General features: G+C 56.8%; 2 protein-coding genes across 3 annotated transcripts; one reads left to right on the top strand and one right to left on the bottom strand.

The window, feature by feature from the left end:
- Positions 1–6,752: 6,752 nt before the first annotated feature.
- Positions 6,753–12,336, top strand: TNK1 (tyrosine kinase non receptor 1; the record flags this gene model as incomplete). 2 transcript variants are annotated; one of them, XM_079725756.1, is made up of 12 exons in its annotated part: positions 6,753–6,915; positions 7,081–7,151; positions 7,277–7,468; positions 7,601–7,756; positions 7,874–8,157; positions 8,401–8,674; positions 9,859–9,953; positions 10,295–10,450; positions 10,701–10,780; positions 11,135–11,436; positions 11,519–11,614; positions 11,699–12,336. In XM_079725756.1, 12 exons carry the CDS (start codon positions 6,753–6,755, stop codon positions 11,810–11,812), a joined length of 1,983 nt encoding a protein of 660 aa, XP_079581882.1. In that variant the 3' UTR covers positions 11,813–12,336. The 2 variants fall into 2 exon arrangements, with proteins under 2 accessions (XP_079581882.1, XP_079581881.1); XM_079725755.1 differs by having other exon boundaries at positions 10,280–10,450.
- Positions 12,337–12,449: 113 nt separating this feature from the next.
- On the bottom strand, positions 12,450–16,632 carry PLSCR3 (phospholipid scramblase 3). Its single transcript, XM_079725757.1, has 7 exons — positions 16,531–16,632; positions 16,022–16,263; positions 15,879–15,921; positions 15,557–15,777; positions 15,132–15,293; positions 13,347–13,508; positions 12,450–13,153 (listed from the first exon to the last, which is right to left on the bottom strand). Exons 1-7 carry the CDS (start codon positions 16,535–16,537, stop codon positions 13,097–13,099), a joined length of 894 nt encoding a protein of 297 aa, XP_079581883.1. The 5' UTR covers positions 16,538–16,632; the 3' UTR covers positions 12,450–13,096.

Here is a 16,632-nt window from a genome sequence, read left to right as displayed (position 1 = left end):
GAGGGGAATGCTTACCCCTCCCAGGAGAACACCTTCTATTTTGTTTTACACATTCTAGTCCAGTCCTTTCATTTTACACCAAAAAATGAGACCCCGAGATCACACAGCCAGGTCGTACAACTTGCCCGAGATCATACAATGATTCATACATTCATTCATTTGACAAATACTAAGTGATTGCCAGTCAGGTACCAGGCAGCGTTGCTGCCCATACTGGGGTGAGAAACCCTCTCCTGACTGCCCAGGCACCACCGCTCTCCTCTGGTTTGCAGTAGCTGCCTCACACCCTCTTAGGCTGTGCCCTCTTTCCAGGCTCAACATTTCGGAGCTGTCCTTGTTTTCACACCCACCGTGCAGTGGGTCAGCCGTTCTGTCCATTCCTGAAGGATCTCTATCCTATCTGTCTCCTCCTGCTCTATGGCCCCCAGCCCACTCTAGAACCCTCTCGTTGTGGACCGCAGTCTCCCAGATGTGCATCTGACTCTGCCCACACCCCTCAAATCCACTGCACCCTCAGTGGTCACACTGGTCTTCTTAAAACTCCACATCGCTCAAACATCCTGTCCAGTATCAAATGATGCTTAAAAACTTGGGCTCTGGGGGCTTCCCTGGTGGCGCAGTGGTTGAGAGTCCGCCTGCCGATGCAGGGGACACGGGTTCGTGCCCCGGTCCGGGAAAATCCCACATGCCGTGGAGCGGCTGGGCCCGTGAGCCATGGCCACTGAGCCTGCGCGTCCGGAGCCTGTGCTCCGCAACGGGAGAGGCCACAACAGTAAGAGGCCCGCGTACCGCAAAAAAAAAAAAAAAAAAAAAACTTGGGCTCTGGAGTTGGGCTGCCCGATTTCAAATCCTGGCTCTGGTTCTTACTGGACCTTGGGAAAGTCATTTAATTTCTCTGTTTCTGTTTCCTCATGTTTTAAATGCAGATCATATATTTCCTTGATTCCATGGCTTTTTTTTTCTTTTTTTTCTGTTTACATTTAAACATCTCTGAAGAACCCATCTTAAATTGAAGACATGTCATGGCATAATGGTATATATTACAATTGATGATATCTTAAATTCGACCCAGCGGTACTGACCTTACAGAATTACTGTGAGGTCCAAATCAGTTCATATAAAATCCTTGGGACTGTGCCCAACATGTAATGGGCCCTCATTAAGTATCAGCCATTATAATCTCTTACTTAAAACCTTCCCTAGCTCTTCCTTGCCTGCAGAGTATAGAGTTGGCCCTTGACCCTGACATTCAAGGCTCTCCATCAGCAGCTCCCACCATCTTATATAGTCATCAGGCCAGAACTGTCCAGACACAGAACTGGAATCTCCCTTGAACGCCCCACAGACATCTCAGACTCCACACGTGTCCACCTCCCTCAGACACGCCTTCCTCCTGACCCCACCCCCTCCTGGGATCTCTCAGGCTTAATGGCAGTGCCCACAGTGTCATGGGCATCCTCCTCCTCTCATGCCATGTGCCCACTTCTTACCTGTAGGTGATCTACCTTGGAATCTGACCCCCAGGTGTCCCTGGAGCTTTACCTCAGCTCTGCCCACCCCACAGCCATACTGAGTCACTTCTAGTTGCCCCAACACTGTTTCCTCATGTTTGCTCGCCTTTGTCCAGTCTTGTTCCTCTATCTGGAATGACTTTCTCCTTTGACTCAGATATCACCTCTTCTGAGAGGCCTTCTCTGAGCTCCTGAGTCAGAGTGGCATGAGTCTGCTCTAGGCATCTCTCATGTGGCACCTGTTACATCAGGTGGTGGTGTTTCTTTACACATCTTCCCTCTACACCACGCATTCCTCTCTAAAGCCACTGCTTAAGGTTTTGTGTCTTTGTTTCCTCAGAGCCTGGCACATGGTAGATGCCAGGAAGTGTCCCTGATGACTCCAGCACCTTCTCTGAACCCTTGTGATATGCCTTTTCCATGTAAGCCCTTCATTAGCACTTAGCACAGGAGGCTGGTGGAGTTTGTGCTTTTTTTGTGCGCATAAGGCCAACCAACCGCAGTGTGGCCTGCCAGGGCAGGGATGGTTTTTCTGAGCCCCTCACCAAACGGGAGGCTTCTGTGGGTGTGGCAGTTTTAAACAATGGCCCTGCATTCTTTGACATGCCTCCCACCTAGATGTAGGTTCTATGTATCCTTTCCTTGAACCTGGGCTCCATGACTAGCAGGCCAATTGAATGTGGCAGAAGTTACAGTGTGCCACTTTCTGAGCCCAGGCCTTAAGAATCTAGCACCTCCTGCCCTCTGCCTTTTGGGACACTCACTCTGGAACTCAGTCACTCATGCTATGTGGATGCCCAGCCTACATCGAGACCACATGGAGGACTTCACTGGAGGTCCAGTGGTTAAGACTCCGTGCCTCCACTACAGGGGGCACGGGTTCAATCCCTGGTCCGGAAACTAAGGTCCCGCATGCCGCGTGGTGCAGCCAAAAACAGAGTCCTCATGGCGGGATTCAGCCAAAAGCCAGCATCTACTGCCAGACGTGTGAGTGATAACACAGCTGTCAAGTCATCCCCAGACTTTGTTTTTCCACCCAAGGCCCCAGACATAGTAGAGCAGAGATAAACCATTCCCACAGTGTCCTGTTGGAGTTCCAGACACTAACAGTCCAGAGCATAATAAAATAGTTGTTTTAATGCCACTAGGCATTGTTGCTCAACAATAGATAACTGGAACAGTGGGGCAGAAAAAAAAAAAGGGCCTAGGAGCTGGCACTAAAGGCCCTGGGTTGGGACTTTTCTGGAGGTCCAGTGGTTAAGACCCTGCGCTTCCACTGGAGGGGACTCGGGTTCAATCCCTGGTCAGGGAAACTAAGATCCTGCAAGCCTGCGCTGCGTGGCCAAATTAAAAAAAAAAAAAAAAGAAGAAGAATAGCAATTGCCTCTGGGGAATGGCATTGATTGAAAATGGGCATAAGGCTACTTCCTGGGATCACAGAAATGTTCTGGGGACTTCCCTGGTGGTCCAGTGGTTAAGACTCCCCGCTCCCGGGCTTCCCTGGTGGTGCAGTGGTTGAGAGTCTGCCTGCCGATGCAGGGGACACGGGTTCGTGCCCCAGTCCGGGAAGATCCCACATGCTGCAGAGCGGCTAGGCCCGTGAGCCATGGCCGCTGAGCCTGCGTGTCCAGAGCCTGTGCTCTGCAACGGGAGAGGCCACAACAGTGAGAGGCCCGCGTACCGCAAAAAAAAAAAAAAAAAAGACTCCCCACTCCCAATGCAGGGGGCTTGGGTTTGGTCCCCGGTCAGGGAACTAAATCCCACATGCCACAACTAAGAGTTTGCATGCTGCAACTAAAAAAGCCCACATGCCGCAGCTAAATAAAAGATCCTGCATGCCGCAACGAAGATCCTGCGTGCTGCAACTAAGACCCGGTGCAGCCAAATAAATACATAAATAAATAAATAAATAAATAAATATTTACCAAAAAAAAGAAAGAAATGTTTTGGGTCTTTATCTGCATTAATGGATATGTATATTTGTTGAAATGCATTGAACCGTACAGTTAAATCTGTGCATGTTACTGAATATGTTATACCTCAGTAAAGTACTGTCAGTATAGAAAGTTTAGGAATGTTTATATAACTATAACTAACAAAAACCCCTCAGTGTATGGATTAAACAGCACATCAGACATAATCAAAGAGAGAATTGGTGAACTGGAAGAGAGTTGAAGAGATGACCTGGATTGCATTACAGAGACACAAAGAATGGAAAACACAGAAGAGGGGTTAAAAGATTTGAAGGACAAAAAAAAAAAAAAAAAAAAAAGATTTGGAGGACAGTGAAAAGGCCTAGCATACTTCTAATCAGAGTCCTCAAAGGAGAGAACACAAGGAAAGGAGGAAAAAGAATATCTGGAGAGATACTGGCTGATAATTTTCCAAAACTGGTGAAAGATATGAATTCATAAACAAAGGAAATACAATAGAATAAATAGAAAGGGATCCATACTTAGACTCTTTGTAATATAACTATGAAACACCAATGATACCTTAAAAGCAGGGAGAAAAGACAGATCACGAACAAAGGAATAACAATTAGATTGAGCAGTCTTCTTCATAACCAATATGCCTTGCACCTATTATATGCCTACACTGTCCCAGGTACCTTAGGAAGAACAAGACAGATCCAGCCCCTACTGTGTGGAGCTAGTCCACAGTATATCAGAGATGACAGATGTGGAGGGTACAATCACATCTGTCATCTGGCCTGGTTGGAGGGCAAGATAATTGGCAAGAAAACCACAGAAGTAGAACTGTGAACTATGATTTTTTTTCCCATTAAGGCTGGATTTTCCCATGTATTTACCAAGATGAGGTGGGCTTTTCCTCCCAAGGGACTCTGGGGACAGCAGCTGCTATGCTCACACATCCTTCCTTGAGACAGAAGGAGACAGGCCAGATGCCCTAAGGCTGGTGGCTTCCTCCCTGGGACCCCTGAGGGAAAAGGAGAGAGCATCCTTCTCCTCAGAGCCTTCTTTGAGCCAGACTGTGTCCCTGCCCCACAGGCCAAGTAGCACCATACAGGGCCCTGGGGTCAGCAGTGGTGACATGGGGGGAGGGGCTTATACCAGAATGAGGCCAGGAAGTGCCAGTGATGGGAATGCATGCCCTGAGGCATGGAGTGCTGCCCTTGATCACCAAGACCAGGTACCAAGCCGGGATGGGGCTGAGGAGCCACTCAGAAGCTGTCTCCACTCCCCAGCCCCCCCCCCCACAAGAATCCCCACAGATTCCACCCTGGGGAGCTCCCCAAATGGTCCTTTTCAGGGGCAGCACATTAGACTGGGAAAAGGACTTTCAGAGCTGGGAAAAGACCAATGGCTTCAGTCTTAGACTCTGTCCGGGCTGGGAGCTGACTTCGTGCACCACCATCAACACCTCCGCCGTGGCGCCCTTCCCAAGCCCGCTGCACCAGGCCGGCTTCCTCCATCAGAGTGCCAGGAAGCCCTCTCCCCTACTAGGGGGCTGCGACTATGTTCTGTTTAGCCTTATATTCCCGGGGCCTGGGCGGGATATCTCTACTAGGTGCGTATTCATTTAAGGGGTGGGGCTCTGCTTGAGAGAGGTGGAGGATTTGGTAAGAGGAGGTAGGGGAGACGGGGACGGGATACCGAGGAGGAAGTCCAGGGAGGGGTGAGAAGTTCTTTGAAGTCTGGAAAGGGGGTGGGAAGGTGGAGAGAGGGTGGGAAGGAGGCGAGCAAAGGACAGGGGAAGGGAGGCTTCTCAGGATCTGGCCTGGCGGAGGACCGGCCAACAGGTGCCCTCACCTAGTCCACCCGACGACCCGGGCCAAGCCACCAGGCCCCGCCCCCCGCGGCCTCCGTCCCGCCCTCCCCGGGATTTAGTCCCGGCAGCCTGGGAGGCTCCCCAGCTGCCGCTTCCGCCTTCGCCAGGTGAGGGTCCGGGGACGCAGGGGCGCCGGCGAGCGGGCTGGCGGGGCGGCGGTCGCTTGGGAGCGCGTCCGCGGGTGCTGAGCCTCCCCTCCCCAGTCCTTACCTTCCGCGGGCGCGTCTTCTCCTGTCCCCTATCTCGTGTTTTCCCCTTCCCACCTGGCTACTGGTGCTGGTCTCCCAGCGTCCTGGGCTTTCGCCTTCCCCGCCCCTGCTCGTGCTCGATTCCTCGCCACCTCCGAGTGTCCATCTGGACCCCGTCTGGGGTCCTCCGCTTCTTCCGGGCTTCACTGAGTAGGGGGAGGGAGGGGGCCAGGTGTGTGTGCAGGCAGCCGGCACCCAGAGCACCTAGAGCCTTATTTAATAAAGATTGGTGGAGTTGCCCTGGAGCCAGGTTAGAGCGAGTGACTCAGGTGTGCCGGCCAGGCTCTGTACCTGGAGCTGAGCTCAGGTGGGTGTGGAAGGGACTGTGCACCTGGCAGACTGGGTGGCTCTGAGCAGTACCTGAGCTTAACCGCCCATCACAAATGCCCGATTTGATTTCAAATGTTGCTGCCTCAGGTGCAGAAGAGGCAGTGACCCTGGGCGTCTCTGGGCAGAGGAGGCAGTCTGCCCACATAACGTAGGTATGTGTGGACACCGTAGCTTGATGTCTTGTGTGTTGTGTGTGTTTGTGTGGACCTGGGTGTCTCAGACATGAGGCGGTGTATCTTGGAGGCAGTGAACTCAACATGTCTCAAGTAGGTGTGTGTGAGGGGTACCTGGCAGGAAGCCTGGTGTTCTACGGCAGCGTATACTGGAATGCCTCGGCTTTGAGAGGACATGTATCTGGGTGTCTCAGGTGTCTTTTGCATCACATCTATAGGGGTGTGTGTGTGTGTGTGTGTGTGTGTGTGTGTGTGTGTGTGTGTTGTACCTGTGTATCTCAGGTATGGTGTGGTTAGTGTATCTGGGCATCTCTGGAGTGTATGTGGTGGGTCAGAATGTCTCAGGTGTACCTGAGTGGGTGTGTACAAGGGTGCATCTCAGGTCTAAAAGGTGGTGAATCTGGGTGGCCTAGGGGTATGGGCAGTGTGCCATAATAGCTCAAAGTGAGCAGGGCCACACACCTGAAGTCTGTGCAGTGGTGAAATCTTAGGTGTGAGGAGAACATTCTTCCTGGGGTTTGTGTGTGTGAGGGGCAGGAATCCTGGTTGGTTCTGATGTCCCTCCCTCTGTACCTGAGTATTTCTGAGGGGTTGAGGATGGAGCAGGCAACCATGTCTCTGGTTCCTGAGTGTCTCAGGTGCCCACCCTGGGCCATGTGTCTGGGGGACAGGGCACCACAGGGGTTCCTCCTCCAGACATGCTCCCCGAGGCGGGCTCCCTGTGGCTGCATCGGCTGCTCCAGGACATCCAGCTGGCCCAGTTTTACCGACCCATCCTTGAGGAGCTTAATGTTACTCGGCCAGAACACTTCGACTTTGTAAGACCTGAGGATCTGGACGGCGTTGGCATGGGCCGGCCTGGTGAGGGTCCCCTGCCCCAAGGCCCTGCTGTCTCCTTCCGCAGCCTGTTAGTTGCTACTCTCCCCCCACACCACACCCACCAACCCCCTGCTTGCCTGTAAATCCCTTGCGTCCTGCTCCCCGCCTCCCCCATTACCCCATCCCTCTGATTCTGGCCTCCCCCAGCCCAGCGTAGACTGGCTGAAGCTCTGAAGAGGCACCGTTCGGGGCTCAAGTCTAAGAACTGGGTCTACAAGGTGTGTGTTTTGGGGTGGCGGTGAGAGGCTTAAAGGTCCAGCTCAGGCCCCGGCAGGGGGTGGGCTGAGTGGCAGAGAAGGATGTATGCAGGGTTCCACACACATGATTTCCACCACTGTTTCAGATCCTTGGGGGCTTTGCCCCAGGGCAGAAGGAGACCACCCCACCCTCAGACAGCCTTCCATCCCTCCCTGAGCCAGATGGGGGACTCAAGTGTCTGATCCCAGACCGGGCTGTGTGCAGAGGGGAGCTTCTGGGCTCCGGCTGCTTTGGTGTGGTGCACCGAGGGCTGTGGACACTGCCCAGTGGCAAGGCTGTGAGTCTCCAGGGAGCCTACTTCATTCTGGGTACCTGGGCCAGCTTCTCCCTCTGTTCTGTGTGCCTCTCTGCTCTGGCCTTGGCTTAACTGTTCCCTACGTTGCCTGATGGTGCTTCCCCCCACGCCCAGGTCCCAGTGGCTGTCAAGTCCCTCCGAGTGGGTCCTGAAGGCCCCGAGGGCACTGAGCTAGGGGACTTCCTGCGAGAGGTATCCATCATGATGAACTTGGAACACCCACACTTGCTGTGTCTGCACGGCCTCGTACTGGGCCAGCCTCTGCAGATGGTGAGCAGACCCAGATGCCGGCTCCCGGGACAGTCCCGGGGGCCGATGTGCGACAGGAGGGTGAGCGTCAGGGTCTCGTGGGGCCGGACCACCGCTCACACGGCTGTGCTCCCGCAGGTGATGGAGCTGGCGCCCCTGGGCTCCCTGCACGCACGCCTGACCACCCCGGCCCCCACGCCCCCGCTGCCCGTGGCCTTGCTCTCCCTCTTCCTGCGGCAGGTGGCGGGGGCCATGGCGTACCTGGGGGCCCGCGGGCTGGTGCACCGAGACCTCGCTACGCGCAACTTGCTGCTGGCTTCACCGCGTACAGTCAAGGTGGCTGACTTCGGGCTGGTGCGGCCTCTGGGCGGCGCCGGGGGCCACTACGTCATGGGCGGACCCCGCCGCATTCCCTACGCCTGGTGAGGGGCCGGGCGGAGGGGAGGGGTCTGAAGGGCAGGAGCTGAGGGGGTGCGGAGGGGCTGGTCCTCTGAGGGAGGCGTGGACTGGAGGAGTCGTCGTCGTCGTCGGGTCTGGAAGGGCCAGGAAAGGAGGACTTCTGAGCACCACGGCGGGCGCACTAAAGGGGCGTGCACAGTGGCAGGTGGGCGCTCCGGGGCACACACCTGGCACACATCCAGCCCCCTTCAGCTCCGCTTCCGCAGGTGTGCACCGGAGAGCCTGCGCCACGGGGCCTTCTCTTCCGCCTCGGACGTGTGGATGTTTGGGGTGACGCTGTGGGAGATGTTCTCCGGGGGCGAGGAGCCCTGGGCCGGGGTCCCGCCGTACCTCATCCTGCAGCGGCTGGAGGAGGACCGAGCCCGCCTGCGTAGGCCTCCGCTCTGCTCCAGGGCCCTCTACGCGCTCGCCTTGCGCTGCTGGGCCCCCCACCCTGCTGACCGGCCCACCTTTTCCTACCTAGAAGGGCTGCTCCAAGAGGTGAGAACTCCTGCCTCCCCAGAAACAGTCTCTTTTCCCTCCATTCCCTCTCCCAGGGTTCCATGCACAAGACTAACGTATACTGGTTCCCGGGCTGGGGTCTGGGACCTGGCTCTGAACAAAGCAGATCCAGTCCTCGCCTTCAGGGTGCTCAGAGCCACAGGGAGACAGCTGGAGTCTAGTGGATGCAGGCTGAAGGGCCGGGGGCTGGGGCAGAGAGAGGGAAGCCCAGAGACAAGAGCAGTAGGATGTAGTGGGTGTTTGACAGGCAGAGGAAAGGTTCAGCGTGGGGTGGGGGGAGTGCGGTGACTGAGGTGGCAGAGGCATCTTAGGGGTGCACCAAGGAGGGACTTGTGAGACACGGTAAATAACCAGCGCTAACACCTAGAGCACTCGATCTGTGTAGGGTACTGTACTAAGTGCCTTACGTGTATCCTTATACATGTTCACTCATTTAATCCTCACAACAACCCAGCTCGATTTTAGAGAGGGGGCAGTTAAGGCACTGACAGTTTAAGTGATTTGCCAAAAGTTACACAGGAAGTGGAGGACTGGAGATTTGAATCAGTCAATATGACTTCAGAGCTGTGCCCTAAATCACTATATACTCTACTATTAAAGGAGTTTAGTCCTTAACTCTGAGGGCACCTGGGGGCCATGGAAGGGTTGTGAGCAGGGGAGTTATAAGCTACATTTACAGGTTATGTCACTCTGGTTTGGTGCAAGAATGGATTAGAAGGATGGTACTGAAGGTAGGAAAACCAGTAGGCCACAATGGCTGTGAAGCAGAAGTAAGATGAAGAGGTCTGGATGAGGGTCGAGGCAGTGGTGCTATGGAGAAGTGGAAAATTCCCAGAGGTGCTTGGGAGGCAGATCTGATGGGCCTGGGTGTGGAGTAAAAGCAGGGTGCAGGGTGACTCTCCCCTTGGTCCCCTAGGTAGAGGCAGGGTCCCCCTTTGTTGCTCCCTGACCCCTGGGCTGTGTCCAGCTTGGCATGGGATCCAGGTCTGCCTCCTCCACTGGATTACAACTGAGGGACAGGGACAGTCCCACCCTGGGCCCAGGACAGAGGACATACCTGGTATGGGTTTGCTTGCTGGGTGCACGAAGTCTCCACTCTGCTCCCATATTACCCTTCTGACTCAGGTCACAAGCCCAGCCACCCTCTCCTCCTGTCTCTATAGGCCTGGCCTCCTGAGGGACGTTGTGTGAGGGATGTCACAGAGCCCGGTGCCCTGAGGATGGAGCCTGGTGACCCCATCACTGTCATCGAGGGCGGGTGAGGGCCTCGTGCCTCCCACCCATCCCCAGGGGGAGGACTCGCTCCCCACCCTCCTGGCCCTGGTCCCAGCTCAGCTTCTCCCCAGCTGCTTGAACCCCAACCCTCTGCCTCATCTCCTCCTCTCCCCACTGGGCCCTGAGAGCTCCACCACAGTCCTGGCCTCCCTGCTGGGGCCACCGCTGGCCCATAGAGCCCTTTTGTTTTAGAGAGAAAAAAGCTTCCCTTCCTCCGGGCAGATGCAGCTCCATGGCGCACAGCTTGTGAGCTGAATGTGGGCTGGAGCCCGGCCCTCACTCTCCCCTGGCTCCCATCCCCTTCACCAGAGCCTCTTCCCACAGCCCCGACTCCACAACCTGGAAGGGCCAGAATGGTCGCACATTCAAAGTGGGCAACTTCCCAGCCTCGGCAGTGACGCTGGTAGACTCACCAGCCACCCGTCCAGCCCTCAGAGGCTCCCCTGCCCGGGGAGAGCGACACCAGGGAAACATAGATGGGTGAGGACCTGAAAGAGTGGGGGGCAGAGCTGAACTCGGGGAACCAACCAAGTCCAGCAACTTCTCTGGAAGGGGAACCTGGGGAGGAGGGTGGGGTAAAGCTGGAGGGGAGGCTGGACTTGCCTTCCCACTGGAGCTTCCACTCAGGTCTCAGCCTGCCTGGAAGCCCCAGAGATTCTTTGGGAGAGGGCACTGCTATATGGGGTAGGGCTGGGGGGTGTGGAGAATGAACTGGAACACTCTCCAACAGGGACAGAGTGAAGGTAAAGCTTCGGGATCCCCCTCCAGCTCGGGGCCAGAGAAGGAATGTGGCCCTGCAGAGGACGAAAGGTGGGCATGGCGGTGGGGACAGGGCTTCCAGGGTCTCCGAGGACGTCAAGGATAAGCCTCCGGCGATGCCCCCTGCTCTGAAGCCCTGCCTTTGCAGATATGATTTCCCCACCTGTGATTTCCTGGCCCCCATTCTGCTTGCTGACATCCTAGCTGTACTTTAGACAGCGTCTCCCCACTGCAGCCCCTGGCAGTTCTTTGGACCCTCAGCTGCTTCGGCCTGGGCGTCCATCCTGCACACCTGGTTTCTTGTCCCCCCGACACGAAGACCACCCCGAGGACAGCACATATAGCCAGAGAATGGGAAGAAGGCAGCTGGGCTTCCTCTCAAGTTGTTTTTTCTCAAATGTGTAGGCATTTCCAAGAGTCTGGAGTCGGTTCTGTCCCTGGGCCCCCGCCCCACAGGAGGTGGGTCGAGCTCCCCCGAACTTCGACATGCCAGAACTGTGCCCCAGGGACCCCCAGGTGTGCCCCCCCGCTCCCCCGTAGCCACCAGCTCCTCTTCCCAGCCCAGCCAGCCTCCCAGGGAGCGGCCTCCCTGGCCCAAAAGAGAACCCCTACACAGTCACCCTGTGGGAGCACCTGGAGCCAGCAAGGCCACTGTCCCCTCTGGGGGACCCTTGCCTGACCCCGAGTTGCAGAGGAGGATTATGAAGGTGAGGGCTCCCTGAAGTGTCCTGGTGTCCAAAAGGGGCTACAGGCTGGCGAAGGGCCTAAGTGAGGCTTTGTCCCCGGCAGGTGGAGCTGAGCGTGCATGGAGTCACCCACCAGGAGTGCCAGGAGGCTCTAAGAGCCACCGGGGGTGACGTGGTTTCTGCCATCCGGAACCTCAAGGTACAGCCACACCCTTCTCTCAGATCCCTGCCCCTCCCAGCCTGGCCCTCTGGCCGCCAGCTGTCCTTCCTCTCGTCCCCACAGGTGGACCAGCTCTTCTACCTCAGCAGCTGGTCCAGAGCGGACTGCCGGCGTGTCCTGGAGCGTTACCAGTGGGACCTCTCAGCCGCCAGTCGCTACGTCCTGGCCCGGCCCTGAGCTCTATTCCTTTGGGCACAGACACCAGATGGACCAAGGGCCTGGTCACGTGGGACCAAGCAGAACCGGAACAAGGTCCTGACAGAGTGTGTTCCCACCTGGGGAGAGCCTGCCATGGGCAGGTACCGGAGGAGCCCAGGATCGGGCACTGGTGAGTGTCTCCTCACCCTGCCCGTTGGTCTCCGAGGGCGTGAGCTCCCTTGGCCGTAGGAGGCTCTAGTGCACTCTGCCCACCACATTCCCAACGAAGGAGGACTTGCGGGAGCAGAGCAGCGACACATCACACCCGTGGGAAGCTTCTGTCGCCACAGAAAATGAGCAAGAGGCCATCCTGGGCCACAGGAACAACCATCCTGAGCTGCCATCAGCTACCACCCTGGGCTCTGTGGGAGCAGCCATCCTGGATGACCGGAGCAGCCATCCTGACTTGGGGCATATGGACCAAACTGCCTCGGCTTGGTCTGGGGCCATCATGGGTGATGAAAGTGGCTCTCTTGGACTCGAGGACACTTGATCCTGGCAGCATGGATTATGAGATGGGCCAGCCCCCGCCCATCCAAGCTGTCATAGTTCCCTTTGTTTCTTCCCACACCCAACTCTTTCTCCTGCCCTCTCCCATTACATACACCTCCCAATGTCCAAAAAGTTACAAAGTTTATATGAATATAACATACAAAGATGCAGCCTCCTTCCTAAGGAAGGGGTAGGAAGGGGTGGTAAGGCACAGGAAGTTGAAGCAAGCACCAGCTGAAGGAGAGGAAGTCGGCTTTGGGGCCCTGGCCCTATAGCTATCGGGGCGGGGGAGGTAGGGATCCCCCTCAGAGTGCCATCATCTGAGGCTGAACTAATTGGCCAAGCTGATGTGGGGAGAGGGTGACCGGGTCTGCCGGCTTCGGTGCTGCTTGACCTTCCCCACCCCAGCCCTGTCATAAAACCCTGCGTTCTAAGGCCTCATCTGGAGCAGAGACCCTGGAGGGGGTTGGGAGGAAGTCGGCAGGGAAAGTTGGAAAGCCGATACGCCCGTGTGCTGAGGGTCTGCTGGAGGCAGTGGTGGGAAGTAGCAGGGGAAGGGCTCTCGTACATACCCTTCCGTAGGGGCTACAGGTGAAGCAGGCCAGGGGAGCAGGGGAGGCGTGGGGCACCGAGCCTCCAGCCTCTCGGGCAGCCCTGTCTCTCCCCTGCAGTGCACACGGAGGGAAAGGGGCTGCCTCTGAGGAGGGGCCAGGGCGGGTGACCATCTTGAATTCTGGTTGAGATGATGGTCTCCTCACCCCGAGGTGGCCTCTAACTGGTGATGGCAGAGGGCCCAGCGCCTCCTCGCTTCTCGAAGAACATGTAGTCCTGAGGGAAGGGCACGGTCAGCAGGAGATCTGGCTGGGCCAGCCTGGCTCAGCTATCACAACCCAGGTCTGGAACCACAAGCCCCCATAGAGTCTGTCCCTAACCCTCTGCTAGCAGGAGACCAAGAAATGCTCAAAGCCTCAGAGTGAGAGTAAAAGGGCAGCGGGGGGTCGGGGCAGGGGCCCCGACTCACAATGAGGAATGTGGCTCCCAGCAGCACAGCCTTCACCCTCACGTCCAGGTCCAGTGGGAACTGCAGGCCGAAGTCATCTGCATCGGTGAGGGCTTCTCGGAGCAGCCCACCCCACTGCTTGCTGATGCGGCCCACACTGCGGGATTCATCTGGAGTCTTCACCTGGCAGGAGAGAAGGAAAGAGGGAGGGAGGAAGGACCCGCATGGGGAAGATGTGCCTGATCTCATGGCATCCAGTCTCACTCCCACAGTCACCACATACGAACTGTGCAGGCTCTACACCTAGCGAGTCCTCCCAAAGCCTTGGGTTTCCATGTGACATCTGGGGAAACTGAGGCACCCGAGGTCACACTGTGAGTACACAGCAAAAATCAGGTTGCAGACTCAGATCTGTTGTTCTTGAAAGGCCACATGTGACTACTAGACATCAGTGCTGGGAGAAACAGAAGCACAATACAGTCTAATCTCCTTAGGGGGTGGCCAGTCACTAGGTTTGTTTTGGTTACCAAAGTCCCTGCCGCCCACGGTTTGTGCAGTTTGTGCCCTGCACAGAGTAGCCTGGCCAAGCAGGCAAGGGAGGCTGCTAAATGCCTGGCTGCACTCTACCAGCTGACCAGGCTGCTAGAAGGCCCAAAGGGGTGCCTGTGGTCCTCGCATCTGCAAGGTAGGGAGGGCTCTGTTTAGCATGGCATGCAAGCCTCATCCAGGGTGGATCCAAGCCCATCTAGTGGGGGGAGGGGACAGCAGAAAGTGGCCTCTGAGGACCAGGATTTCCACTGGCCTCCCTGGGCCCAGCAGCAACAGGCCCTGCCAATGTGGATGGTAATTCACCGTGACTTCCTGGACTTTTTCCTATGCTCGTTCTCTAGTGACTAGAACTAGAGCGATGTCCTTCCCATCTCCTTCCCCCATGGTCCTACAGCCCTGGGGCATTTCCTGCAGACCAGTCCCAGGGTGGGTAGGGCCTCTCCCAGTCAGCCCTGCGGTGCCAAGAGTGCAGCCCCAAATATGGACCATTCATAATTATGTAAAAGGAAGACTGGCCCGATGAGAACCCCACGATCTACATATTCCCAACCAGAGTTCACCCAGTTACCTCTTTCCCAACCAGTTCCCATCACAGAACCTTCCCCCAGCTACCAAGGTGACTCAGTTTTTAAAAGTAACCTAAGATAAGGTACATCATCAGAAGCCTTGGAAAGTCTACTGGGATATACCTGTTGTTTCTCCCTTATCTACAGATATTCAAGTGCCTTTGTCTTCTAGAAAGTAAGGTGTTTCCCAGGCCTTACTTTGAAATGGTCATCACTTGGGTTCTCCAGGCTCCAGGTTGGTGATTGAAATTCATGGTAAGAAGGATTCCAGGCTGGGGGTGGGTGGGTGGACGTCTGGACTTATGGGTTGGCAGGGCAAGCCACAGGATGTTAACAAGTTAAATTAGTGCTTGCTCCAGGGCTTGGGCTCATACAGCGGCCATGCGGGCCCAGCCCATGGTACACTCAGTAAGCATCCTTCACCCTAAATCCAGCCTGACCTTAGATTTTTTTTCTCCCTCAACACAGGGCTGCAGGTCACAATCAGCATTGGCCCTTAAGGTGAAACCCTCTTTGCCATATTTTTATAAGACCATGGGCCATCCTATTTCTGAATAGAGGAAAACTGGAAATGTGGTAGGCATCACAGTGGATTTGGACTGATGAGCTCTTGACCGTCCTGTTGGCCATCCAGCCGCACGGATCATCTTGGTTTCTGAATGTCCCAGGAATCTCCCCTTATTCCTGATACCTCAAAGTTGGTGTCTGTGCCACAGCCACAGGTCCAGCAGGGCCCCACCACTCGCAGGACGGTCTGGCGGTCAGCGTCTTGGATGGAGAACTTGGGGAGGAAGGGATGCCAGGTCTGTAGAACGTGGCCAATGGTGGTGCCTGGTGGAGCCTGTACTTCCATCTGGAGTGGGCGGCAGACAGGATCACTGCCCAGCCAGGCACCCTGGCCCAAGTGCTCACCGGTCTAGCTTTATCACCTGTCTCCCCTCACAAGACCTCCCATCCCCTTCACTAGACCACCTGTCATCCCTCTCACCTCCCATCCCACCTGCGCCCAACTCCCACAGGAGGCACGCCTCATCTCATGCCTCATCCCGGTCGTGCCCCGGTCATCGGCCTGCCCCCTACCCAAGTTTCTCCCTGTCCCCATCCTTCCCCACCCACCTCCTGGAGGCCACAGGGACAGCAGCTGCAGCCACAGTGGAGGGGGCGGAGCAGGCGCAGCACCTCTCTGTCCCCGGGGTCCACCAGGCGTACACGCAGGGGCCGGCGGGCGCCACAGCATAGCCGCGCACAGCAGTTGCTCTCCTCCGCCGCCTGACCCAGGGGCTGTCCGGCTCCAGAGCGCAGTTCGTAGCGGTTACAGGTCTCCCAGCCCAGGAGCGCTGCCAAGGGGTGACACACTGAGGCTCGGACACCAGCGCCTGCCCAAGAGCCCACTATTTGCCCCCGTCACGAGGCCCAACATACTCCTCCTTCCACTCACTTTCCACCCGCTCAGCCTTCTGGTGAATCAAGATCTGATCAATCTGGAAAGAGAGTAGGGGAACGCGCAGACATCAGCTGGCCGGCCTAGTCGCCTGGGTCCCCTCCCTGTCACTCCTCCCTCCCTCCCTCCCTCTCACTCACCTGCGCCAGGAATTCGAGGCCAAAAGGCACCCCTGGCAGTGGCAAAAAGGGGGCAGCTGGTCCCGGGGCCCCAGGGCCGGGTGAGGGGAAGAGAGCAAAGCCGGGCGCAGGGGTAGGCACGTGGGCGGGCATTGGTGCCTGCCCCGGCCCGGGCCCAGGATGCAGCGTCGGCTCCGGGTACCCAGCGGTCACAGGGTAGGGAGGTGGGGGCGAAGGGGCGTAGCCTTTGGGGGGCAAGTAGCCTGTGGGGGGACAGGAGTAGGTTAGAAGGGGCCCCCGACCTCATCTCTTTACCCCTTGGCCCATGGGCCGCGAGGCGGCGGGGAAAATGTGGTGGGAAGAGAATGAGAAAGATGGGGCGGGGGAGCAGGGCGGCGGCTTCTCGGGAGGAAGGGAGGGGCCCCACACAGCCAGTCCGAGCACATTCCCGGAGGATGCGTCCGACACCGGGTTCCCAAGTCCGTGGCGGGGGGCGGATAACGGAGACCCTCGGCCTTGCGCCCACTTACCTGCCATGGGAGAGGGGCGAGGGTTCGCGGGATGTCGGTGTCCCGGAGGCTTAGTTCTAGAAGTGGAGGCAAGCTCGGAGACAGCCAGACAGACACAAAGAC

The sequence above is a fragment of the Hyperoodon ampullatus genome (assembly GCF_949752795.1).
Source record: "Hyperoodon ampullatus genome assembly, chromosome: 19".
Classification (NCBI taxonomy): domain Eukaryota; kingdom Metazoa; phylum Chordata; class Mammalia; order Artiodactyla; family Ziphiidae; genus Hyperoodon; species Hyperoodon ampullatus.
This window is presented reverse-complemented; position numbering and strand designations above follow the sequence as displayed.